Source organism: Balaenoptera musculus, chromosome 2 (genome assembly GCF_009873245.2).
Source record: "Balaenoptera musculus isolate JJ_BM4_2016_0621 chromosome 2, mBalMus1.pri.v3, whole genome shotgun sequence".
Taxonomy (NCBI): domain Eukaryota; kingdom Metazoa; phylum Chordata; class Mammalia; order Artiodactyla; family Balaenopteridae; genus Balaenoptera; species Balaenoptera musculus.
This window is the reverse complement of record NC_045786.1, coordinates 18,746,771-18,773,678: the sequence shown is the minus strand read 5'-3', so window position 1 is coordinate 18,773,678 and position 26,908 is coordinate 18,746,771. Positions and strand designations below refer to the sequence as shown.

The window sequence follows — 26,908 nt, the reverse complement described above, 5'->3', positions numbered from 1 at the left end:
CTAGTCAAGAAAGAGGCTTGTTCGGCTACAAGTAAATCATACCACCTTCTTATGTTATTCTAGCCCTTCAATTAAAATTATGAATCAACAACCAAGGCCCATGAAATATTTGAGAAAAAACACAAACATGGGAGCATCAAGACTAAAAACCAAAATGCTGACCCCTGAGGAAAAAGAGTTGATGAAAGAAATAGAAGAGAGATTAAAAAAAAATTCCAATTGATGTCTTCAGAGAGATTTATGATGACACAGCAATAAGAATAACTGCTATTTAAAAAGCAATCAGAGGACTTCCCTGGTGGTGCAGTGGTTAAGAATCCGCCTGCCAATGCAGGGGGCATGGGTTCAATCCCTGCTCCGGGAAGATCCCACATGCCGCGGAGCAACTAAGCCCGTGCGCCACAACTACTGAGCCTGAGCTCTAGAGCCCATGAGCCACAACTACTGAAGCCCGCATGCCACAACTACTGAAACCCGTACACCTAGAGCCCATGCTCTGCAACAAGAGAAGCCACCGCAACAAGAGAAGAAGCCACCGCAACGAGAAGCCCACGCACCACAACAAAGAGTAGCCCCCACTCGCCGCAGCTAGAGAAAGCCCACGCGCAGCAATGAAGACCCAACGCAGCCAAAAATAAATAAATAAATTTGTTTTAAAAAATAATAAGAAAACAACAAATCAATATTACTTACAAATATGGAACAAAAATTGCAAATAAAATTTTAGAAAATTGATTCCAGAAGTATATTAAAAGAATAATATGTAATAATCAGGAATGCAAGAACAGCCCAACAGTAGGAAATACATTAGAGTAATTCACTAAATTAAAGTATTAAATGATAGGCCATATGATCATCTCAATGCATGGTGAAAAGACAGTTGGTAAAATTCAATACCCATTCCTGATAAAAACCTCTTAGTAAGGTTGAAATGGTCGGTGCTTTCCTTAACTCGATAAAGAGTATCTACAAGAAACCAATGGCAACCATTATTCTAATGGTAAAACACAGAAAATCTTCTTATTAAAGTCAGACACAAGTCAAAGAGTCTCATCATTATTGCTACTATTTCAGTTTGTTCAGGTGATCTTAGACAATAAAAGTTCAGAAAAAATATCTCAAATGTATAGACACTCTGTGGTAGGATTCAGCAAACTTTTGTTATAAAGAGCCAGCTAGTAAATATTTTAGGTTTTTCAAGTCATATGGCCTCTGTCACAACTACTCAAGTCTGCTGTTGTAGGGAAAAGGTTGTTGTAGATGACAGTAAACAAGCAAGCATGACTAGTATCAATAAAACTTTATTTACAAAAGCACTGCAGTGGATATAGGACACAGGCAATAGGGAAAAGGCAACATTAGCATAAGTAGGTATATGATTGCTTACGTAGAAAATTCAAGAGAATTAGGTGCAAGCAGCCTTAATAAGATGGCTGATGCGAGGTAAATATATACAAAACAATAAGATTTTTATATATCCAGCAATAAATATTAGAAAGTGATGTGGCAAAAGGATCAAATTTACAATAGCAACAAAAGCTATGAAAAATATAGAAATAAATAAAAGGAATTTGTCAATCCTATATAGAGAAAACCATACAGCATAAAAGAAGACGAATAAATGGAGAGAAATACCAGGTTACCAGAAGGGAACGTTCAATATGGTAAAGATGTCATTTCTTCCTAAAGAATACAAAATTTTTGGAATTCCAATTAAACCTCCAAATGGATTTAAAATCAAAACAAAATAAAAGCTGACAAGCTGATTCTAAACTTCATCTGAGAAAAAAGGTTATTCTTAAATTGTAACAAAAGATGTATTTTAAAGAAAAAAATTCTTGGTACTTCAGGATTTATACAAATAAACCAGTGTAAAAGAACAAAGATTGCAGAATTCAAATTTAATATATGAAAAAGTTGGCAGTTAATAATCAGTAGAAAATAATATATTTAATAAATGGTATAGAAACAATTGGCTACCCATTTGCAAGAAATAAAGTCAGATCCCTACCCATCACCATAAACAAAATAAATTCAAGTTGGATTAAGAATCTAAGTGTAACAGTAAAACTATGAGTCATAGAAGAAAAAAGTTTTTTTTCTTTCCTTCTTTCCTCCTTTCCTCCCTTCCTTATAATTTTGTGGCAGATACTACTGACTGGCCCTTTAAACATCCTCTCCAGGTGCCTGGCAGCATGTGTTTCCAATGTACTGAAGCTGGAAATCTGAAAATAACATTTCCACGCTCCCTTGCAGCTAGGGTTCTACCTATAACCCAGTCAAGCAGACACAGTGATGGGAGGCCTGCTAGATGGCACTGAGCAACGTGAAGTGAAAGTGACAGATGGTGAAACAGAATCTTCTGGGGGTAGTTGTTCTGTCCCTATCACCTTAGATGGAGCAGTGGGTCTTGGCTGCAGTGAGGTTTTGCCAGAACAGTCCTGAGGTAGAGTTGGGCATTTCTCCTGGCTGTGTTATTCTTGACTGTTAACATCAAACTACCTTCCTGACCCTCCCAGTTTTGTATGCAGCCGTATACCTTGTAATAAACTCTTTTCTGTCTAATCTAGAATGAATTCTATTTCCTGATCATTACAAGTAGTGAGGTATTTTCCAAGCATGACCTAAAGTCCAGGAGCTTTAAAGAAGCTCTTTCTTTATATTCATTCATTCATCAACAGATGTCTATTAAATATCTAGATATCATGGAAATGTTCGTTGTCTTTGGTTTGTTCATTCAACCTCTGGGAATTTAATTCAAGGAAATCTTATAAACTTTGAAAGACCTCTATATGCCTGGAGATGAAATGGCAGCATTATTGGAAATTAAAAACAAATATCCGACAAATACGAGAAGAGTTAATTACTGTAATGCACTCAGTGGGTTTTTGTTGTTACCGTGAAAAACGGCTATGAAGACTATAACAACATATTTAAGTAAAATAAATAGGATACAAAATAATTTATATTCTAAAATTACAATAATGTAAGAAAACCAAGAACACAGGGAAAAAAATTCTACAAGATAATAAATCAACATGTGAAAAAGCACTTGTATCAGGATGCTGGTCTATTTTTCTCTATTTTGCACATTTTCTATAATGTTGTATTAATTTTATGACTTAAAATAGAGTTAAGAATCACAATTGGTTTTAAGTCCACAGACGTGGACTTAAAGGGCATATTAGCAAAACCAGAGGTTAATATGTAATTTTTTAATTGATATATAATTGGCATATAACATTGTGTGAGTTTAAGGTATACAATGTGTTGGTTTGATACACTTATATATTGCAAATGAGTTCCACTATAATCATATTAGATAATACTTCTATCATGTCATGTAATCATCATTTCCTTTTTGTAGTGAGAACAAATAAGATCTAGTCTGTTAGCAACTTTGAAGTTTATAATGCAGTATTGTTGACTATATCTCTATGCTATAATTAGATCTGAAGGACTTATCTATATGAGTTGCAGTTTGTACCCTTAAACAACATCTCCCCACTTCCCCCACCCCCAGGTAACCACCATTCTACACTGTTTTTTATGAGTTTGGCTTTTTTAGATTCCACATATGAGTGAGACCATACAATATTTGTCTTTAGCTGTCTGACTTATCTCACTTAGCATAATGCTCTTAAAGTTTATCCATGTTGTCACAAATGGCAGAATTTCCTTCTTTCTCATGGCTGAATAATATTCCATTCTCTCTCTCCCCTCTCTCTTTCTCTCTCTCTCTTTCCCTCTCTCTCTATAAATATATATAATTATATATATAATATATATATTATATATAAGTTAATAATATATATTATATAAATTATGTATATAATTATATATATATATATATCCATCATATTTATCCATTCATCCATTGATGGGCACTTAGGTTGTTTCCATATCTTGACTTCAGTTAATACTGCTGCAATGAACATGGGAGTGCAGATAACTCTTTGATATCCTATTTCCACTTCCTTTGGATATATACCCAGAAGTAGAATTGCTGGGTTATATGGTAGTTCTACCTTTAATTTTTTGAGGAACTTCCAAACCGTTTTCCACAGTGGCTGCATCAATTTACATTCCCGCCAACAGTGAACTAGGGTTCCCTTTTCTCCACATCTTTGCCAAGATTTTTTATCTCTTGTCTTCTTGATAGCTGTTCCAATAGGTGTGAGGTGATATCTCACTGTGGTTTTGATTTGTATTTTCCTCATGATTAGTGATGTTGAGCATCTTTTCATGTATCAGATAGCCTTCAGTATGTCTTCTTTGGAAAAATGCCTACTCAGATCTTCTGCCCATTTTTTAACAGGATTGCTGGTTTTTTGTTATTGAGTTGCATGGGTTCTTCATATATTTTGGATATTAACCCCTTATCCAATATATGGTTTGCAAATATTTTCTCCCATTCCATAGGTTGCCTTTTTATTAAATTCCATTTTGAAGGTTGCTCACAAAAAGGAGAAAAGGGACTCTTCTCCACCCCACCCAATGGTGACTTTTTTCTCCTAAACATTGCTGGGATCAATTCGAGGAGGATGATTTCAGGTGGAAAGTGCACTGCAACAGTTCCTTGTCTTTCTTGCCTAGATTCTAAAAATTCTTAGTGAAAAGAATTTAAACTAAGTGAAAAGAATTTAGTTTAAATTCTTTAATTTAGCTTAAATTAAAACTAAAATGTATCCTTCATGTGTTGTTTCTGATAGACAAATTTTATGATGACTGTGTTTTTTTTTAAAGGGTATTTTATTTGTTTATTTTTTGTAACTAAGCTTAGTAACTTTCCAGGGAGTGTTTTTCTTGTCATTAGTTAATTATTTTCTTTATTTCTCTGAAGGCAACAACTAGAATTAAGAATTTAGCATTATTTGTCTTGATTCAGAACTGAGTCATCATTAAACTTTCCAGCCAAGAATATATTCTTTTATTTATACAAATTATTTCGAGGACTAAATCAACGTCTCACAGAAAATAATACTCAAGAGTTGACTTACAAAATTATGACCTTAGAAATTGTAACAAATTTCTTCTCTATATTTGATTGATTAATGGGAAAAAAAGATACAGAGGCTTTGAGTAAAAAGTAGGGTTAGCTTATAAGACATTTACTGAAAACTAGTCATATGCTAGAAAATCTAAATTCCCCAAAGGAGAAATTGTACGGGCTATATTTTCTGACCAAAATGTAATAAAAATAGAAGTTAATAACACGAGATTTAACTACACTTAAAAACCCTGAAGAAAATAGTATTTTCCTAACAACTTAGGGATCAGAGAAGAAAATCTGAAAAGCACTATCTCAAACTATCTAGAAAACAACCATAGTAAAATCTACACACACATACACAATTTAACCAGAGTCAAATTCAAAGGAAATTTTGGAGGAAAAAAAAATAATGAAAGACTTCCACAATGACAATAAGTAAAGCAGAACAGTAATGGTGTAGGAATAAAATAGATAATACTGTCATATAACAACACAGAAATATATTTAAGAACATCAGAGAATTTAGCGCTTCATAATCTTACCAGAATCTAAACTATAAAATGAAATATATATGAATAAATTTTTGGCGGGCATATTATAGAGTCTTTGTTTTGTACCTACTTTACCCCTAATAACTTATTTCAGATCAATGCAACTGCCTGATGATGCCCTGGTATAAAAGACAGATGATAAATTAAGATACAACTTAGGTTCGTTTTGATATGGACACTGAGAGAAAATGGGATACCGTGCTTGGTTAACTTCTTTGGTAGGTGTTTGTGGACCTTTCCAGACAAGGTCTCAGTAAAACTTCCAAGAATCCATCCGTTAGGTTCCTGCACCTTCCACTCCATTCACTTTCCTGTTGTCCAAGGGGGCTATCTTGACAAAGGTATTAGTCAGACAGTCAAAATATCCAGATTTCATAAATATGAATAAAGATGCAGCTTTACTTTCTGAAGCAAAGATGGCAACAAATTTGCCCTTATATTTTCTTATATGGAATTTTATAATTTTAGCTCTAACATTTAGCTTTGTGATCCATTTTGAGTTAGTTTTGGTGTATAGCGTGTGAGTCTTTATTTTTTAATAGATGTTATTGAGAGCAGAGGGTTTTTTTATACCTAAAGGACCAAACAAACAAACAAACAAACAAAAAAGCTCTTTCTCTTTCTGTGATGTGATAACTTAACAATTCTCTGCACATTCAATCAAAACATACTCGTGGAGTCATTTGTGCAAATGTATGTAGTAATGAACCAAACACTATATGCTAAAACAATAAAAAGAAAAAAACAGCAGCAGTAAGTACTATACTACTATAATCCAGGACCAATCCAAATGGATTTAGGGTAAATTTATGATTGCTCCTGCAAAGAACTGGATTCCAGCAAAACTAGTTTAAATCAAGTCCATCCATAGAAAGATCATTGACTAACCAGGCATGAAAATTAATTATTGACTTAAAACACACAGACAACAACAAAACAAACAACCCCCCCCCAATCTCAAGAACCCCAAACAGCTGAATCGGCAGACATAGAGGGAATTCAACTTCTAGAACTGCACGTATTTTATCTGTATTTCACATAACAGTTTCCATGTAACTTGACAAAGTTAAGCTGAAAATCCCCAAACACTTTTTAAAAATGATGACATATTCACAGTACTTAATTCATGGCTTGCATTTATATTTCAATCAGCTAAGCAATATATTGTTTTTCTCAGCATCTTTCATTTATTTGCCTCTTGGTGAAGAATCTGAACCCCTCCACCATTTGCCTTATCCTCCCAGCAGTTCTGCAGCAGAGACAACCAGTCAAAAATGCAATTATTGGGCTTCCCTGGTGGTGCAGTGGTTTAGAATCTGCCTGCCAATGCAGGGGACACTGGTTCCAGCCCTGGTCCGGGAAGGTCCCACATGCCGCGGAGCAACTAAGCCCGTGCACCACAACGACTGAGCCTGCGCACTTAGAGCCAGTGCTCTGCAACAAGAGAAGCCACCGCAATGAGAAGCCCACGCACCACAGCGAAGAGTAGCCCCCGCTCACCGCAACTAGAGAAAGCCCGCTCGCTGCAACTGGAGAAAGCCCGCGCGCAGCAACGAAGACCCAACGCAGCCAAAAATAAATAAATAAAAAATTTTTTAAAATGCAGTTATTCTCTCATTGCTTCATAATGTAGTGTCAAATTGTAGGGGGGTCATTCAAGGTCCCTCTCTGTCAATATTCACCAGGGGCAACGGCCCCCCGAGGCCTTTTTCAGGAGTGATCAGGGTCTGTCCTGCAGCCCGGAGGAAGGTTAGCAGTCTCCAGGGCCAGGTCAGCAGGCTTTCCAAAGGGTACACACACCAAATGTGGAAAGTCCATGTCAATCAAAGGCAGGCAGAAGGTGAAGGAGTGGGTGGCAGGGAGACCAGTGCTTCTAGCCAAGGAGCAGAGGCCTGATGGCCAAACCAGGGCCCTCACTGTCCCGGTGGGCACAGGCCGTCCTGGCATCTCCCCAGCTTGCTGGAAGAGTTTTTCAGGGCAAACATCTTCTGGGATAAGTCTATCCATGATCCACGCCACATACTTCTCCAAATCCATCAGCATCTTTCTCTTACTAAACCTTTCCTTACAGTGAAAGTAGGTGACTTCTCTTCCCCTGTGCACACCGTCTGTAATACCTCTGCACCCCATTTTCCCCACTCACATTAGTCCTACCCACCACCCAAGGCCAGCTCAGGCTCCCTCCTGCATCCTGGCGATCTACCCTCCTCTAAATCCTGCGGCAGCAGAGTTAGGATCACTAATTTGACAGTTCACAAGGTGTCTTATGGCTTATCTGTCTCTTTATGTGCATTTTTAAAATCTTCTCAACTATGCTGAAGGGGCAGAATTTACACCTCAACTCTCCTAGTAGCCGGCACAGCGCCACGGTTGGCATTGGGTTGGCCAAAAACATCTTACGGAAAAACCCAAACGAACTTTTTGGCCAACCCAATACTCAGAACTCAATGTAAGCTCATATTACTATGTATTAGCACCTACTTTAAAATAAGAATAGTAGGAATTATAAATATGGAAAAATTACTACAGATCAGGCACCTATAGTGCCTGATTTAATTCTCAAAGCAATCTTATGAGGTAGTGACGTTATTCTAATTTTATAGATTATAAAACTCAGAGAAATAATAATTTCCTGTCTGGAGAAATAATAATTTGTGCAAGCTCATGTGAGTGGAGGACTGGACCGTGCCTAGGTCTAACTCAAAAGCTCATGTTCACAGTCAAGCCACGTGGCCTTCTGAAGACACAGGCTGATCAAGAGGTAGAATTTGGCAGCTGCTCTGCTAATGCTGCTGTTATAATATCTGTATGTCCAGTTCAAATACAACCGATTTTGTGTCTGTCTTTCACACCACACTGAGGTTAGGCAGGGAATCTTGTATTTTCATCCAAGCATGTGACACACACCACTCACTAAATACACTCCGCTGCTGGGTGATCTTGAGCAAGCGATTTAACCTCTCTGTTGGTTTAGTTTCCTCATGTGGAAAACAGCAATGAAAACAGTCCCTACGTCATAGGGATGAGATGACGCCTATAAAGTGCACAGCATAGTATCTGATGCATATAGAGTGATATTAGTGATACTAATATAGCTATTATTATTATCACCATTATCATATCATTTTTGTTACTATATCTCCCTCTAAAACCACCAGTGGAAATAAATGTCAGTCATTTAATCGCACACCACATACATGTTCCCAAGTCCCAAGTACTAACTGATAGTTAGTTCTGCCTGTTGCATTTCTGTGTACCTGGACTGCCATTTTTCCATAGGCCAGGGACATTTTTAAAAGACTAAGCTATTGGGAAGGACATCTGTAAGTAGCGTTTCTAGGACAGAGGTTTTTTTCTCTTGGCCGTGCCATGTGACATTTGGGATCTTAGTTCCCCAAGCAGGGATCGAACCCGTGCCCCCTGCAGTGGAAGCACAGAGTCTTAACCACTGGACAGCCAGGGAAGTCCCTAGGACAGAGCTTCTTAACCATTCTGAACAAGACAGGAACTGTACCAGAATCTCCCTGAGACTTTTTCAAACTGTACCCATGACACCTCCAACTCCACAATCCAAATCTTATCATTACCTCCTGCCCTGAAAGGGAGGTGTACTTCTGGAGTTGAGGACCACCACAAAGAGAGCTGCTGTTGATGAGGGTATGTTATGCCCGTGAGCTAGCAGGTGGAAGCTAAAGAGAAAAAAAAAAAGAGTTGACAACCACCGTTGCCTAGGGCAACCCATCATATTTTGCCGGATGTGGGTTTAGGGCATCCTGCTCTACCTTTTACTTCCACTCTTTTTCAGCCCCTGTTACTTTTAGGAAGAATCCAAAAAATAAGGGCGGTGTGGGGGGAGGCGGCAGAGGGGAAGAGAAAGAAAAAAAAAGAAACGTAAGCAATGGCAATTTGATGCTGTTTGTTTTTGTTGCTAGAGGGCTCATAAAGCATTCTGGGTGTAGGTTTAATTATGCATTAGAATCTGGTTCCAGGGACAGACCCCACAGTAACAGAAAATGCTTTTCCTGTCTTTTTTCCTTTAGCTTACTTCATGATGCATCTAATATCCTCTATGCAGCTGAAGGGTTAACACGGAGTTAGGATACAGTGTTTATGCAATTACCTATTGGACAGCTGCACTGTCCAATTCAGTAGCCACTAGCGACAGGTGGCCATTGAGCCCTCGAATTGTGGCTAGTCCGAAATGAGATGTACTGTAAGTGTAAAATATGCTGGATTTGGAAAACTTAGTATGAAAAAAGAAAGAGTAAAAGAGTTCATCCACCATTTTAATAAGACTTTAATGCAATTTAGTATAATTAATATTAATTCATTAAATAGTCATTTTGGATAAATATATTAAATAAAATAGATTACTAAAATTAACATCCCTTGTATCTCTTTTACTGTTTCTAGTGTGGTTTCTTGAAAATGTAAAGTTATCTATGTGGGGACTTCCCTGGTGGTCCAATGGTTAAGACTCCATGCTTCCACTGCAGGGGGCATGGATTTGATCCCTGGTTGGGGCACTAAGGTTCTGCATGCCATGCAGCGTGGCGAAAAAATAAAGAAAATAAAATAAAAATAAAGTTATCAACGTGGCTTGCATTATGTTTGTACTGGACAGGGTAGGTCTAGAGTAGAACAGTTCAGTTATTACAAGTGCCTAAACGTTTGACTCAAAGATGGTAGGTTGTGGTGACTGTACCATATGAATGTAATCTGAATATTACTCACTAAGGGTTAAATCAGAATCTCCCCATTTCCTTTCCCACTGCACTGTATGCTCCAGACCTGTTGAACAATTTCATACATGCGGTGCCTGGAGGAAACTCCACTGGGCCCCCTGGAAATAACTTTAGCCTTCAAAGTGCCTCTTGGTCACCCCCGTACAATGTCTTCTCTAGAATCACTCCCGTCACCATCTTATGCACATCACACCCTGGAATGTGTTTATTTGCAGGCCTGTGTCTCCCACTGGACCAGAAGCTTCTTGAGGTTCAGCACCATATCTTATTCTGTTTTACACCTCCTACTCTGGCACATGGTTGGCCCTCAACAGGTATGTGATGAAACTGAAAAAAAGTTCCCATGACAACACGTTGAGCAGAGTTTCATTCAACTCGAGTGTCTGTGTAAGCACAGAAGCCCCCTCTGTGAGTCTCGAGGATGCGCCTCTGCTCTGAGGGTCAGTGCAGTGAGCTCCCTGGGCGCTTCAGCTTTTCTATTCTACAGCGGTCTTAAGAGATCTGCTCACAGCATCACGCTGCATTTACCCATGTTCCTGGCCCAAGCCACTTAATCTGTTTGCTGCGTACAATGGGGGAAATTTAATGCACCGCGTTAGTCAACAAACAGTCTTGAATTGCTAAGAAATAGTCTTGATTTGCTAAGTTATATCACTTACGGAATTTAACTAGAAGGAAGTCATTCCCCTAAAAACAACAAAACAAATAAACAAATGCTACATCCCAAACCTCATCAGCTCATTGACACAGCTGTGAGTTTTATGTTAGCAGCAGAGATGAAAAAGTTCATTAATACTATAAATACAGCAGCCTTAGACAAATTCATTTAATCAGTCACTGAATTGAGATCATTCTGTAAATCACCTGAAAAAGATTTTGTGGTATTTTTTCTGCCACATAACTAATTTGTTCGTTCTTCTCTTTTTGAGATGAAATCCTAATAATGCACTTAATTGAAAACTGGACTTTTGCCTGTGGGAAAAAAATAGTCTATTTCATGGACTATGATAATAGACAATGATATAAGTAGCGTTCTACTAAGTGCTACTATTTCATAATGACACTGCCCTGACACCCATTATAACCAAAACAAACAAAATGTCAGTTACCTCCATCTCAGTAGCTACTTCCCAAAATTCACTTTCAGCTTTCTGAATGTCATAACAGCATCATCTACCATTCTTCAAGAGCTACTAGTGAACCTTTAGACCTGCTCTAATGCTCGCATCCATTTGAATCCAGCTGTACAACAAGGAAGCTTCCTTCTCTTCCGAATCTGGTCTTAGATTTTGAAAATATAAATATCTTAGCCTCAGGGCACGAAAAGCTCCTTTGTGGAAAAGGTCATTGTCTTCCCTCCCTCAGAATCCTGCTGTTAAACTCACAATCATAGAAACCTTGTATTGCATAAGGCCCATGTCACTGGTTACGAATTTATGTATAAATATGGGGCTTTTTAGTATTCATTTCTCCCTCTCCCATTTATTAGAAAGAATTTTCACTGTCTTGAGTCTCATGGGCATGAAATATTACTGATTAGCTGACTATACTCTTATTTTATCTATTTGATAAAGATTGCTGCTCAGGGCTTCCCTGGTGGCACAGTGGTTAAGAATCCGCCTGCCAATGCAGGGGACACGGGTTCAAGTCCTGGTCCAGGAAGATCCCACATGCTGTGGAGCAACTAAGCCTGTGCGCCACAACTACTGAGCCCATGTGCCACAACTACTAAAGCCCACGCCCCTAGAGCCCGTGCTCCGGAACAAGAGAAGCCACTGCAATGAGAAGCCCGTGCACCGCAATGAAGAGTAGCCCCGGCTCGCCACAACTAGAGAAAGCCCGTGCGCAGCAACGAAGACCCAACGCAGCCAAGAATAAAATAAATAAATTAATTTAAAAAAAAAAGATTGCTGGTCAATCCTTTCAGCAAGTTTTTTTGTTTGTTTGTTTTAGCTTTTGGCCACACCCCACGGCATGTGGGATCTTAGTTCCCGACCAGGGATCAAACCCTCACCCCCTGCATTGGAAGGCAGAGTCTTAACCACTGGACTGCCGGGGAAGTCCCACATTCAGCAAGCTTCAAAAAGAAGAGTTAAAGCATTGGGATCCCAAAGATCTGGTTTTATGTCCCATTTCTTAAACTGTAATCTCAGGTAGAATTCTTAAAACTCTCTAAATTGTCATTTCTAATTTGTACAATGAGAATTAATAACTGTATCTTCCCAAGTAGTTACTTAGGCTGAATGACTGTAGTCTTTTATATAATAAGCACATAGTTATTACCAGTTGACACTTCATATCCACATCCAAAACTCAACTTCTGATGGTCTCCCCTCTAACCTCTCCATGTTGGTTGATGATAATTCCATCCTTCCTATTGTTTGGGTCCAAAACGTTGGAGTCATCTTTGGTTTCTTGTTCTCTCATACCCCATATCCACTTTGCCAGGAAACCCTATTGGCTCTACCTTTAAAATATATGCCAATTCCCAGAGCTTCCTAATAGGCTCCTTACTCTGTCCAGCTTTTTCTCAAGCAATCGGAGTGAGCCTTTCACATGTAAGTCAGATCACATTACTCCTCTTCTCAGAATCCTGTAACAGCCCCTCAATTTAACTCAGTGTAAAAGCCAACGTTTTCACAATGGCTTACAAGACCCTACATGATCTGCCACCTCTTCACCCCCCCTCTTACCTCTCCAACTACATCTCCTATTACTCTCTCCCTGCTCACTTACCTCTAGGCCACATGGGCGTCTTGTTCCTCAAACACACCAGGCTTACCCCCTGTCTTACAGCCTTGGCACTGGCCGTTCCCTCTGCCCAGAACACTGTTCCCTCAGATAGTTAACTCCTTCAAACGTTTGCTCAGATCTTACCTTCTCAATGAGGCCAAGCCTGACCACCGTATTTAATACTGCAATTTTACTTCGTTCAACTTTGCCCTTTTTAATAGGACTTTTCACTCACTAATACCTATATTATTTACTTATTTACTATGCTTACTGATGATTGTCTATATCTCCCCATTGGAATATAAACTCCACAAATGCAGAGACCTTTGCCTCTTCTGTTCACCTAGAATAGTGCTTGGTAAATATTTTTTTTGAATGACTGAATTGTATTTAAAGCAGAAATCTAAGTAATATGGAAGTTAGCAGTTCCTAAGTTACATATGCTTTATTACACTTAAAAGTTATAGTTATTGGGCTTCCCTGGTGGCGCAGTGGTTGAGAATCTGCCTGCCAACGCAGGGGACACGGGTTCGAGCCCTGGTCTGGGAGGATCCCACATGCCACGGAGCGACTGGGCCCGTGAGCCACAACTACTGAGCCTGCGCGTCTGGAGCCTGTGCTCCGCAACAAGAGAGGCCGCGACGGTGAGAGGCCCGCACACCATGATGAAGAGTGGCCCCCACTTGCCGCAACTAGAGAAAGCCCTCGCACAGAAACGAAGACCCAACACAGCCATAAATAAATAAATAAATAAATAAAAATTTAAAAATATATATATATATATTTTTTAAAAAGTTATAGTTATCCCCTGATGAATCCTGGTCACTTCATTAATGACTAAGATACCACTACTTCCACGGTACTTACTCTAAACCATTTGTAATCCACTATGTTTTAATGCTATTTAAATTAAGTTGTCTTTACTTAATAGGACACTCTTATTTATGACCATGCTTCAAGTCAGTGGAGATTCTAATTTGTTTCCCAAGTGCCAATATACTCTAATTCCCAGTCTGACATTTCTGCAAATGCATGTACATGCATTCTAAATGCTTTTAAAAAAATCAGCACATTCAGAATAATGATTACCTCTATCAAGAAAAAAGGGTAATTCTATTGGGAGGAAGTCAGAAGACGTATTGATAATATCTTACTTCTTAAGCTGGGTGATAGGTATCCAGATGTTGGCTTTATTATTATTTGCTGTAATTTACCTATATATCTTACACCTTCTCTTGTATGTATGAAATAATTCATAGTGAAAAAGGAAGGAAAAAAATAAATCCAGTGTTTGCTTGTTCTACTACCACTCTTTATTTTCCCTCCAGTTTGATATGATAGATATCTATGGACGTAAATCCTCCAGCCAGTTTGTGACATAAATCACAACTGCTGTGATTTAGCATTTACCCCCTCTCCCAGCCCACAGTCATCTCACTGATGAGTCTGTGATATGAGATCAAATCAGAAGGATCCCCAGCAGAAATAGAAAAAAAGCTACTCACTACTTCATTGATTTAATCAACGTAGCCAGCTATCAAGAGGGACTGGAATATAATAAAGATAAAAATGAAATCACATGATTGCTGCTAAAGCAGATTATTTTTTCAAAAGACATATATAAAGATAATAACTTCACAAGTGATTACAGCTTGTCTTCCCACTATTAACAAGGCACGTTCTTTTCTTGCCTACCTTCATTTCATCTTCCCTGACCCCAGGGTGGTGTAGGAATCTGATGGGTGCTCCCACAGCACATGATCTTGGTCACGTGTGGAACTGTAAATGCCCATTTATATCTCCCCTATTAAACCAGAACTTCACTGAGAAAAGGCCTCATTGTTTGTTTGTTTTTTAATATTTTATTTATTTATTTATTTATTTTTGGCTGTGTTGGGTCTTCGTTTCTGTGCGAGGGCTTCCTCTAGTTGTGGCAAGCGGGGGCCACTCTTCATCGCGGTGCACTATCGCGGCCTCTCCTGTTGCGGAGCACAGGCTCCAGACGCGCAGGCTCAGCAGTTGTGGCTCACGGGCCCAGCTGCTCCGCGGCATGTGGGATCTTCCCAGACCAGGGCTCGAACCTATGTCCCCTGCATTGGCAAGCAGATTCTCAACCACTGCGCCACCAGGGAAGCCCGGCCTCATTGTTTTTTCACCGTTTAAGCCCTTGTCCTTGGTACAGCACTTCGAGTGCTGGTGTCATACTGGCTCAGTTCAAAGGTCAGCTCTGCTTCTCACTCCCTAGGTAAGCTTCTTAACCTCTCTGTGCTATCATTTCCTCAACCATAAAAGCTGGTAATAATAGTATAAGCCCAGGATGTGAGGCTTAATGAGACAACACGTCTAAATTAGTTACACAGGGTCTGGTACAAAATATAAGCTGAATAAATATAATTATTATTTACTATTACCATTTGGTGATAAAGAGGAAACTGAATTGACAGAAGAAAGACAATAGCTCTTATAATATGATTCTTAGTGATTCAAGTGCATAGATGATGTTCAGGAAATGTCTGGAAATGGAGTCATGAATTCAGGCTCTAGAGTATGTGCTGAGAAGGCGTGGTACCTTGGAGTGGTGCTACATCTCTGCCTGCTTGAGCCTAAGGGTTGGGAGCCTAAGGGTGTGGCCCATGGCCTAAGGGTTGGGCCAGCTGGGTCTCAGGGCCTTATGACATATTGATGGTACAACCCGGAAGTGGAACTCATATATCTGCACGTTTAGTAAATGTTATTTGAGTCCCAACTATGGTGCCAGGAATTTGGCTAGGTGATGGCGATGCGGTGCAATTGTAAATATCTTGGTGTGATAGACTATGAAACACAAACTTAATTTATTAGAAGATTCTGCACTCACGAAAAGGTATTGGGTATAAAAATAACTAAAATAAAATTGAAGAGGATTCGAAGTAAGTGAAAATAGTCATGCTTTTTGCAAGTGGGATGGTTTGAAGAAATTCAAAGTGGCATATCAAATGCAGGCACTTATGGTAATGCATTCTATAGGTAGTTCATTCTAACAGTAATATGAAAATATCTAGAACTTTTAATTTGTTATTGAAAAAAGGCAAAAAATAGTGGGTGATTGGTATACATTCTCAGGACATGAAAATACAAAAGATTTAATGGACACTACATAACCCAGTAAGTATTGCGTTTAAGATTTAAAGTAACTAAGTCATAAAGTAATCCATATTACAAAGTTATATTTCTTGAGAAGTAACACGTGAAGAATTTGAAATCTAATATGGACCTGCCCAAGCTTGGGCATATCAACTCCCTACTGAAGTTTTTCAAAAGAATGGAAATTTGCCGTCTTACATATAGGCCAAAAATTGACTGTTTTTAGAGGAACTTCTAAAAAACAAAGGCCTCAAAATATTTCAGAATCTAACAACATCTGTTGTCATTATTTTCTCCATTCTTTCTTGTTAGTGATCAGCAATTCTAACTTTGTCAGCATTCCAGATAGGACAAATTCAAAGAATTATGGCAATTCCTCAATTGCTATTTTAATGACAGACATTTGGTAGGCCAATAATCTTTATGGATAAGTTATCTCAGATCCAGAGAGATCAAAGCAACTTAATCAACGCCACTCTTTTCTAGTTAAAGGCAGGTATGGAACAGAACCCAAGTCTTCCAAATACCCAGAAAAGACACAGATATTAGTAATAATGTGAAAATTACTCAGTACTAATAGTCTGAAGATGATATTAAATTTCTTAGACCTTTCACAACACATTGAGCAGACAGGAAATACCACCCGGAAGACATTACAGAAGTTTCGTAGTAGATCCTCTGTTAATTTTGCTAGCCAGCGTTACTGTAAGACTGCGCATGTGCCGTCCCAGTATTTCAGTGAGGCCAGAGGGAAAATTGCCAGTGGAGGTTTATTCAAAGGGACAAAGGCTCCCAAACATCCATTCAGAGGCCCTAGACTTTAAAATTAGTAGTAGCTAGTACCCTGGCCTTTATTTAAATCACATTATACCTGAGGAGTAATAAACTCATGAGTTTTTTCTTTATGTTACTTCCTCCGATACTCCATTTCTTTCTATAATGATCACATTAAAAGTTACTTTTGAACCTCTTTGCCAAGAGTGGCACTAGGAAAAAACACGTTTAGCGTTCCACAATGGTCTGAACGACAAGAAATACCTTCCAAGAAGGAAAATAAGAGGTGCACTGGGCAAGGTCCTCAGGGGGACCCCTGCCCCGAGGTCCTCCTGGATATAATGATCTCCTGGTTAGTTTGCTTCGTGCTCTAAAAGGATGCTCTGGATACTCATTCCAAGCCAAATTACAAAACTTGTGCCTGGTGTCCACATCTTTCCTCTACCTTATTTTAAAACGAAAAGGACAATAATTCGGAGGAAAAGTTATTTTTAAAAAGAAGAAACAGCCGTCTGAAAGTTTTCAAAGAGGAAACACTCTAAGACGCGTCAGACTGCGATCGTCACTCAAATTCTCACACGACTTGCACTCAATGCACAGCGCCCTGAAATGCCGCCCCTGAAATACCCCCTGAAATGCCCCCCGTGAAATACCCCCCGGGATTCCTTCAGCGTCGGTCAGCCTGGGGCTCCCGGACCCGCTGGACAGGCGAGGGTGTACCGGTTCCCCGTCTGACCTTGGAGCAATTTTCTGGGCAGGAAATCAGTCAAATCTGACAAATCCGAACGCGGGGAAGACGAGCCCCAGCCCCAACCCCCCGCGGAGCTGGGTCAAGTGCAGGGGTCGGCGGAGGGGACTCCGGGGACCCGCTGCCCTGGAGGGCCCAGCGGGGGCCGCGCGTTCACCCGGCCGGCGCTGCGAGCAGGGTCGGGCCTCGGACCCGACAGGCCAGACTCCTGGTCGGATGACCGCCCGGCGGGTCCCGGTGCAGCCCCCAGGGCCCCTGGGCGGACCGGCGGCGCCGCTTACCTCGACGGCTGCGCGGGGCCTCGCGCGCGCGGGGCTGGACCGGGAGGGCGACGCGGCGCACTGGTCTGCGCTCCGGTTCAGGTCGGCAGCCTCGGGAGGAAGTGGTGTCAGCCCGGCCCTTCCCACGCAGCGCGCAGACGTGGAGCGCTCGGCGCGCGGCTCCGCATCGAGGTGCGAGGAGGGCTCCTGGCTGGAGACACACCCACGGATGTGGATAAAGACGCCTAAAGCTCGGCGGCTGCTTTTTTCGACTCTACGGGTTTGTGCCTCCTTTCGTCTTACTCCTCCCCCCGCCCCCCCCCACGAAAAAAACAACTTGGTTTTAATTCTGGGGAAAGTTGCGCCTTCCTCTTAGCCCTCCCCTACCTGCGCCGCGGGCCCTCCTCTCTCGGGAGCGACCCCCTTGGTTGTCGCCTCGATATATCAGTGGCTAAGGGATTGGGGGCCGGATGGCGGTTCCACAAAAGCCCGGGAAGCCGATTTCTTTTGCAACGGTCTTCCGAAGTGTTGACTTCAGCCCTTTGTGGGCTTCCTCTTTCGGGCCAGTTGTGCAAGGCCCGGCTTCCCGGCGGCGCGCAGCCCGCCCGCAGCGCACGCGGGAGCCGGAGAGGAGCGGTCCCCGCCCGCCTGGCCGCAGGGGAGGCGCGGGACCTGGGTTAGGCGGTCTCCGCTGGAGCCGGGGCGGGGAAGGGCGCGCTTCGCAGCGGCGGTTTCTCACTTCTCCGGTTGGCAACCGCCCCCCAAAGTTTAGCGGCACTCAGTTGGCCGGCGAGGCTGAGGCTTCTCCCATAACGCTGGTGGAAATCCAAAATGGTCTGAACCCTGTAGACGGGGATTGGGCAACAGCGACTTAATCTACATCTGCAGTGACCCTTTGACCCAGCGATCCCACTTCTAAGAATGTATTACAGAGATACAGTGATGCAAATGAAGTAATGCGTACGCACCAGGCCACTCTTGGCCACACAATTTGTCATCGCAAAGGGCTAAGTGGAAATAACGCCGTGACTTTTGGAAGTGGCGTGTTCAGAGAGAAAGTGGGTGAGATCTGAAAACATAGCAGTTAAAATCAGTTAGATTTGGAAATGTGATTGAATTCACCTGTCCTTACCCTCTACAGCTGGGTCGTCAAGGGCTTATATGTGGGGAAGGGGGTGGAGACCTAATGGCATAAATCAGACCCATAAATTAATTGGGTAATTTCAGATAGTTCAGCCATTAACTACTTAATTAGAAACTATTTAGCACCTACCCTTCTAAGAACAACGAAAACAGTCGTGAAGAAAGCAGTTCCTTCTCTCATGGAAGGTACATTCTAGTTGGGAGAAAACAGACAATATACAAACTAATTTAACACATCAAGTAATGTAAGCATTTTGACAGAAATTAAAAGGGGAGGAATAGAGAGTGATGGGAGTGGGGATGGAGTTGCTCTATTAATTAGGGTCATCAAGGAAGCTAAGTGACACTTGAGCCAGACCTAAATGCATGAGCGATTAATCCATGTGGATTTTTGGATGAGAATACTCCAGGCAAAAGGAAGTGCACATTTGAAGGCCCTGAGTTAGGAGGGCACTTGAGATGTTGGAAAAACAGCCAGGAAGGGACTATCCTGGTCTGGGAGGGACCTTGCTCTGAATGAGGGGAAACCATTGAGAGGTTTTGAACAGTCATAGTACTATGTAAAAAGTCAAGTCAAGCAGAGCAGTGACTTTCATGGGAAAGGAAAAGAGGTCAAGGAACACCTCTTTGCAAAATAAGGAAAAGGGGGCAGCCATTCAGAGACTTGGAAAAGCATTCCTAGATAAAGAAGAGCAAGAAAAGGTCTTGAGATAGAAACGTAGGTTAGAAAGTTCAGTGTAACTGGAATATGGTGAAAGAGTAGGGCAGTGGTAGAGGATGGGGACCAAGAGGTAGGCAGGCGCCAGACCAAGCAGGGCCTGGGGCTCAGCCTTGAGGACTTTGGGTTTTATTCTAATTGCAATGGGGAGCTATGGGAAGGTGTTTAGCAAATGATTTGATTTCTGCTGTGTGCCATCCTACTGGCTTGTGATTGGAAAATCAGTCGGACGGGGCAAGAGGAAAAGCAGTAAGAGAGCACTCAGGACGCTGTGGTAACAGTCCAGATGAAAGGTGATGGTAGCTTTGGTGAGGATTCTACTGTGGGGATGGTGAGAAGAGTTTGGATCCAAGACACATTATGAAACCAGAACCAACAACATTTGCTGATGGGCTGGGGTGGGAGTGGCAGAGTGGCAGAAGGGATTAGAAATCGAATGTAAACCAGTGGGACTGGTGTCCTGGGAGCTCTGGTGTGAGGCATGGCTAGATGGAGAAAGGTCAGTAGGGACAAACTGTGTAGGACCACGTGGACCATGTCCAGGATTGTTTTCTCATCCTAAAAGCAATGAGATTGTGTAAAATAATATCTCAAGCCTCTATTTTCTTTGTAAAGTAAGAAAAGAAGTTGGGTCATCAGCTGGGGGTGAGATAGGAGGTTAGCAGGTCACAGATTTAGGGAGCTGGAGAAAGTTTTTTTTTTTTTAATGTTTATTTACGTATGTGGCTGCACTGGGTCTTAGTGGCATACAGGATCTTTAGTTGTGGCATGTGGACTCTTAGTTGCGGTATGTGAGATCTAATTCCCTGACCAGGGATCGAACCTGGGCCCCCTGCATTGGGAATGCAGAGTCTTAACCACTGGACCACCAGGGAAGTCCCAAGAAAGTTTAACAAGGTCATTGCAGAGAATCCGAGAGTGTGTTGCTCAGAAAAATATAATGGAATTTCCAGGCAGCCTGAGAGCCTGAAATTGGTGATGGTGGTGGAAGCAATCTGCTTAGTCGTGTGGCTCTCCTGCAGGGCTGGGTTACCTAGGTTTGGAGAAAGTTTAGCTGTAATGGGAGTGGCCAAAAACGAGCCAGCTGGAAGGATGGGTCATGGTCATTGTGGTCGGAAGGTAGGCAGATTGAATTTTGCTCCTGGAAGCAGTGAGATCAGTTGACAATGTCCAGGGTGTGACCAAGGGCCTGGGTGTCTGAGTTGATCAAGGAAATACGAGGCCAAAGGATAGCTAACTGTTAAGTCACCCAGGATTAGGGTGGCCACATAAAATTGTTGAGGCTGGGACACTTTTGAGGGTACCAGAGTGCTAACTGGATGAGAAATCAGGAAACAGGTGTAATGCATGACTCTTCCAGGCAAACAGAATGATAAGATTTAAGGCCATCTTAAAGGCAGATTGGGAGTCAGGTGTCAGGGTTTTGAAATGAGAGAGCAGGAGTGACTGGGGTTTGGGAAGGTGACAGTTCCGAAGAGGTAAACAGAATAGTTTACTCAAATGACATGAGCCTCGAGAAAAATGTGTTTGCTCTTTGTTTTGTTGTGAAAAAAAGCTGAGCCACTAAAATGTCTGCAGGTAGCAATGGGGAGCACAGAGAACAGCAAACCCACCTTCTGAACTCAAGGTGCATGGAGTGTGAGAGAATAAACTACTTTCCCTTAAGAAAGTTGTAGTGGAAAGTCTGCAAGGGCAAAGTTAAAGCCCCAGGTAGAGGAACGCTCCAGAAAGAGCTTCAAGACACAGGAGTGGCAGTGAACGAGTTTGGGAGATGGCTGATTGAATCACAGGCAAGGAAGAACCGAATATCCTGGAATGATGATGTGGGAGAAAATTCTCCAGGTGGCACCTTCTTTGGGTAGGGACTCCCTGGAATATCTCTGTAGAGGGTGGCTAGTGGCTAGAGAATGCAGGGGAACTCAGTTTACCTAATTGAATTGGATTTTTACTGTGTTTCTTACAGCCCCACTGTTTTGGCATGTCTACCAAGTCCAACATGTATTTTTGCCCATTTCCTCCAGGCTAAAGAGCGCTTTCATCTTTTTGCAGGGACCTGGGTTGACCTGAAGTAAGAATCCTGCTACTTTTTTTTTTTGGAGTGGAGAGGGATTTTTTTTCCTTTTGGTTGAGCATTTTGTAAAGTTTTGCCCATTTATTTTATTTGGCTTGCTCTTAATAGTAAGGAATGTTTGTTTCTGATATAAATATCTAACTTTTAGGCTGTCTGCAGCAGACTGTAATTTCCAAAGATGACCAGGACCATCTCTCCCTTCCCCATCAAGAGCTGGAATCCATTTCTTTCCATCCCCCTTGAATCCAGGCAGGCTCTGTGACTGCTTTGACCAAAAGAAGGCAGCAGAAATGGTGGTGGACTTCTCACTTAACTGGCTCTTTCCGCCCTGAGGTGAGAGAGGGCACATGCAGCCAACACTGAAGCATCAGATGTGAGGTGAAGGCGCCATCTTGGGCGCCCAGCCCCTGTCCGGCCTTCAGAGGACTCTCGCCCCAGCTCTTATCTAAATGCAGCTGCATGAGAGACCAGGGGGAAGAACCACCCAGCTGAGTCCAATCAACCCACAGACCCCCCCCCCACCCCCCGCCTCCCGGGAGATAATGATAAATAGCTGTGTGAACCTCTAAGTTTTGGCTTGTTCACAGCTGGAGATACTCAAGATACCATCTTGGGTACCTCTGCTTCTCATTTTTCTGTCCTGGTAAAGCTCCTGTGCTTTACTTGATAAAATATAAATTGGTAATAAAAAATAACTCTGCTCATGATTTCTATTTTAATCATAACATGCATATGTAATTAGTATGCTATTACTAATTATATGTTTTCCATATAGTATATATTTTTCCTCTTGCCTGTTAACCAAACTCTCCCTCTGCCTGACCCGCTCAGTCCTCTGGCCTTTGTTCATCTCCCTCAGCCAACCCCTTCCTGCTCCACACCCCAGTGATAGTGGGAGGAGAACAGAAAGGAAAGGATGGAAGAATGGCCCCAGGAGGAGAAGGTTGGGGAAGAAGAGAGAGCCCAAGAAGGCTTGGGAGAGAATTTTTGGTGGGGAGCTGAGAGCAAAGCAAGGAGAAAGATGTTTGGGGATACTGCAGGGTATGAGAGAGGCAGAGAGTGAGAAGAGGGTTTTAAGAATGGTAGGCTTGGTTTAAAATTAAATGTGGCTGTTAGTTTCTTTGCACTGACACTGCACAGAGGCTATGCCCGTGGGAGCCCAGTGTTAGGTTACTTAATAAGCATTAACATCTGTGAAATATTGAGATACATACGCATACACTGTCTCCCCAGAACTTGTGTCTCTAAAGCAGTTATCATTGCTACCTAGTATCATTGGCTGAAAGTATGAAACAAATAGGGAATGATTTATAAGGAACAAAATCCATTCAAAGTGGCTCAGGCGCAGAGGAGAAGTTCTTGGAGAAAAACTCTGACAGCTCATTGAACTCAGGAGGTATATCTGGGTCTCTTGAGAGACTATGCTAAGAACCAGAGGATTACTAGGAATTCTCTCCATCTCTTGTTTCCTTTTTTTGTTTTTGTTTTTTTTCAATTTTAAAAATTGTGGTAAAAATATATAACGTAAAATTCATCATCTTAACCATTTTTAAGTGTACAGTTCAGTGGTATTAAATACATTCATACTGTTGTGCGACCATTACCACCATCCATCTCCATAGCTCTTTTCATCTTGCAAAACCAAAACTCTGCACCTATTGAACACTAATTCCCCAGTCTCCCCTCCTCCAGCCCCTGGTAACCACCTTTCTGCTTTCTGTCTCTATGATTTTGACTAAGTGTCTCATATAAATAGAATCATACAGTGTTTGTCTTTTTGAAACTGGCTTGTTTCACTTACATGTTGTCCTTAAACTTCATCCATGTTGTAGCATAAATCAGAATGTCCTTCCTTTTTAAGGCCAAATAATATTCCATTGCTTGAATATACACATTTTGCTTATCCATTCTTTCATCCATAGACACTTGTTTTACTTCCACGTTTTAGCTTTTGTGAATAAAGCTGCCATGAACATGGGTATACAAATATCTCTTTGAATCCTTGCTTTTAATCATTTTGAGTATATATCCAGAAGTGGAATTGCTGGATCATATGGTAATTCTATTTTTAATTTTTGAGGAACTGTCATGCTGTTATCCACAGTGACTGTACAATTTTACATTCCCACCAACAGTGCGCAAGCGTTCCGATTTCTCCACATCTTGTTTCTTTCTAGTAGCTATGTTAATAGGTGTGAGGTGGTATCTCATAGTAGTTTTAATTTGCATTTCTCTAATGATTAGTGACATTGAATATTATTTCATGTGCTTGTTGACCATTTGTATATCTTCTTTGGAGAAATGTCTATTCAAGTCCTTTGCCCATTTTTTTTTTTTTTTGGCACCATACTGTTTTATTTCAACCTTCAAAGAATATAAAGAGGTAACAACTTCTGATGCCAAACCATGCAAATAACAATAAAGGAACAAAAAAAATATTAACGATGAAAAGACAGTCATTTAAAGGTGTTTCACAGCAGTGCTTTGGCAGTACTGGCAAGTACTTCTAGCCAACGGCTTCCAACAAGAGGGGTCTGAATGAACCCCCTGTTCTCAGCAAAAGAGCCCCCATATTTTCCCCCTGGTGGTCTACACACTCTGAGCCACACACACCACACCCCTACACTCACCGGACTTTTGTCATTCACATCTTACAACACGTAACTACACACTGTGCATCTGTACACAACAAAAACTAAAAATAAGACAGTGTGGTAGAAAAGTAAACAAACTCCAGTGTTTCCAGTAAGGCATCAGGGAATCACTGCTGGCTGGGCCCTTCATTTCACCAGTTTAAAGAAAAGTTTGATTTACATTTCTCAGCAAACCCAATATTCAGAGGCTTCACCATAACCAGCAAGCAGGCTCAAGTTAAAAGTTTAAAAGACAGTCCTCCTTTTTTTTGGTAAATGTTTCATATAAAACATGAAATCAAGTTCTACTTTATAAAAAAACAACTGAGTATTTTTAATAGTAAAAATATATATGTTTATATTTCTCTTTTTAAAAAGACATTTAATAACAATACTTCAGAAGACCAGATTTAACCCTCAACCCCCCACCCTGCCAAGTGTCCACCTGGCACAGATACATTAAGGCAAAAGCTCCTGGAGAGGCATGTCCGCCTCGGCGGCGGGCTGGGGACACAAGGGGAACACATTCCGCTCCTGCAGGGCCGGTTTAGAAAGGCTTCTCCCTCATGTTCACCGAGCCGTCCTGCATCCCGAAGTAGACTCTCTCCGCCAGGTTGATGAACAGGCCCGTGTCCACCACGCCTGGATCATTTTGATCGTTGTGTTCACTTCACTCCATTTGTGGACCCGGTCAAACTTCCAGTCCAGGATAAAATTCCCATTATCCGTCACCACAGGACCTGCCTTGTTGACAGCCATTCGAAGTTCAATCACACCCCCAAACTTCTGGGTCACAGCTCGGCTCACGGGGACATAGGCCATTGGGATGACCTCGATGGGGATTCCCTTGTGCCACTGATCCCCGAGGTTCTTTGAATCCTTCCTGAAATCGGCAATCACGATGAAGCGACTGGCATTGGCAGCCACAGTTTTCTCCTGGGTCAGGCAGCCTCCACCACCCTTGATGAGATTGAGATCAGCATCTACTTCATCAGCACCATGGATGGCAAGGTCAATCTCTGGGTGTCGGTCCAGGTCACTGAGAGTTAAGCCATACTGCAGGATGAGCTGACGGGCCTGGAAGGAAGTGGGAATACAGACGAGGTTCAGATTCTCTTGTTTCACTCTTTCAGCTATTCGCTGCACAGCGTGGACAATTGTAGAACCACTCCCAATTCCCAGCACTTGGTTATTCCTCACGTGGTTCTCCACGGCCGCACGGCCCGCCAGCTTCTTGGCCTCCTCGGCCTTGGACATCGTGGAGGGGGCCGGGCAGACGCTGTTAGCGCCCCCGCCAGCTGTACTTGCGCTGCCAGCGCCGAACTGCGCGCGTCCCGGCAACTGCACGTGGGAACCCGGAACGCCCCAGCTGTTCCCGCCCTGCCCATTTTTTAATTGGTTTGTTTTTGTTGTTGTTGAATTTTAGGAGTTCTCTATATATTCTGGATATTAATCTCTTATTATATATATGAATTGCGAATATTTTCTCCCATTATATGGGTTGCCTTTTTACTCTGTGACTTGTTTTTTGATGAACAAAAGTTTTAAATTTTCATGAAGTTAGATATATCTATTTTTCCTTTGGTTGCCTGTGCCTTTGGTGTCATAGCTAAGAAATCACTACCAAATCCAATGTCATGATTTTTGCCCTATGTTTTCTTCTAAAGTTTCATAGTTTTACATCTTATGTTTAAGTCTTTGATCCATTTAGAGTTGGCTTTTGTGTATGTTGTTAGGTAAGGGTCCAGCTTCATTCTTTTGCATGTGGATATCCAGTTTTCCCAACACCATTGTTTTTAAAAGACTGTCTTTTCCCCATTGTATGGTCTTGACACCCTTGTCCAGAATCATTTGGCCATATATGTGAGGGTTCGTTTTTGGGCTTTCTCTTCTATTCCATTTGTCTATATGTTTATCTTTATGCCAGTACCACACTGTTTTAATTACTATAGATTTGTAGAAAATTTTGAAACCAGGAAGTGTGGGTCCTCCAGATTTTTTCTTCTTTTTCAAGATTGTTTTGGCTATCCAGAGCCCCTTGGGATTCCATATGGGCTTTAGGATGGGGTTTTATATTTATGGGAAAATGTCATTAGGATTTTGATAGAGTTTACATTGAATCTGTAGATCATGTTGGGTAGTGTTGACATCTTAACAATACTGAGTCTTCCAATTCATGAACATGAGTTGCATTTCCATTTATTTATTTCTTTAATTTCTTTCAACAATGTTTTCCTTGTAGTTTTCCTTGTACAAGTCTTTCACCTCCCTGGTTAAATTAATTCCTAAGTACTTTATTCTTTTTGATGTTATTGTAAATTAAATTGTTTTCATAATTTCCTTTTCAGATTGTTCATTTTTAGTGTATAGAAATGCAACTGGTTTTTTCATGTTGACTTTGTATCCTGCTACTTTG

General features: G+C 41.4%; 2 protein-coding genes and 1 non-coding gene across 3 annotated transcripts in view; all 3 read right to left on the bottom strand.

Annotated features, from left to right (window-relative positions):
- Nucleotides 1–18,386, bottom strand: part of LOC118890253 (amyloid beta precursor protein binding family B member 1 interacting protein) — a 100,744-nt gene extending 82,358 nt beyond the window's left edge. Inside the window, exons 1-2 of the mRNA XM_036842802.1 lie at nucleotides 18,315–18,386; nucleotides 17,949–18,138 (exon numbers count right to left, since the gene is read on the bottom strand). The gene's annotated coding sequence lies outside the window, so the exon portion shown is untranslated. The remainder of the gene's footprint in view (nucleotides 1–17,948; nucleotides 18,139–18,314) is intronic.
- Nucleotides 18,387–20,590: 2,204 nt separating this feature from the next.
- On the bottom strand, nucleotides 20,591–20,663 carry TRNAG-CCC. Its single transcript has one exon. It is a non-coding gene; the product is annotated as a tRNA-Gly (tRNA).
- A 3,570-nt stretch (nucleotides 20,664–24,233) lies between these two features.
- Nucleotides 24,234–26,624, bottom strand: LOC118889538 (ribose-5-phosphate isomerase-like). Its single transcript, XM_036841297.1, is given in 3 exon segments — nucleotides 24,234–25,140; nucleotides 25,143–25,872; nucleotides 26,607–26,624. Coding segments are annotated over 3 exon segments (849 nt in total). The 3' UTR covers nucleotides 24,234–25,039.
- Between the last annotated feature and the right edge of the window lie 284 nt (nucleotides 26,625–26,908).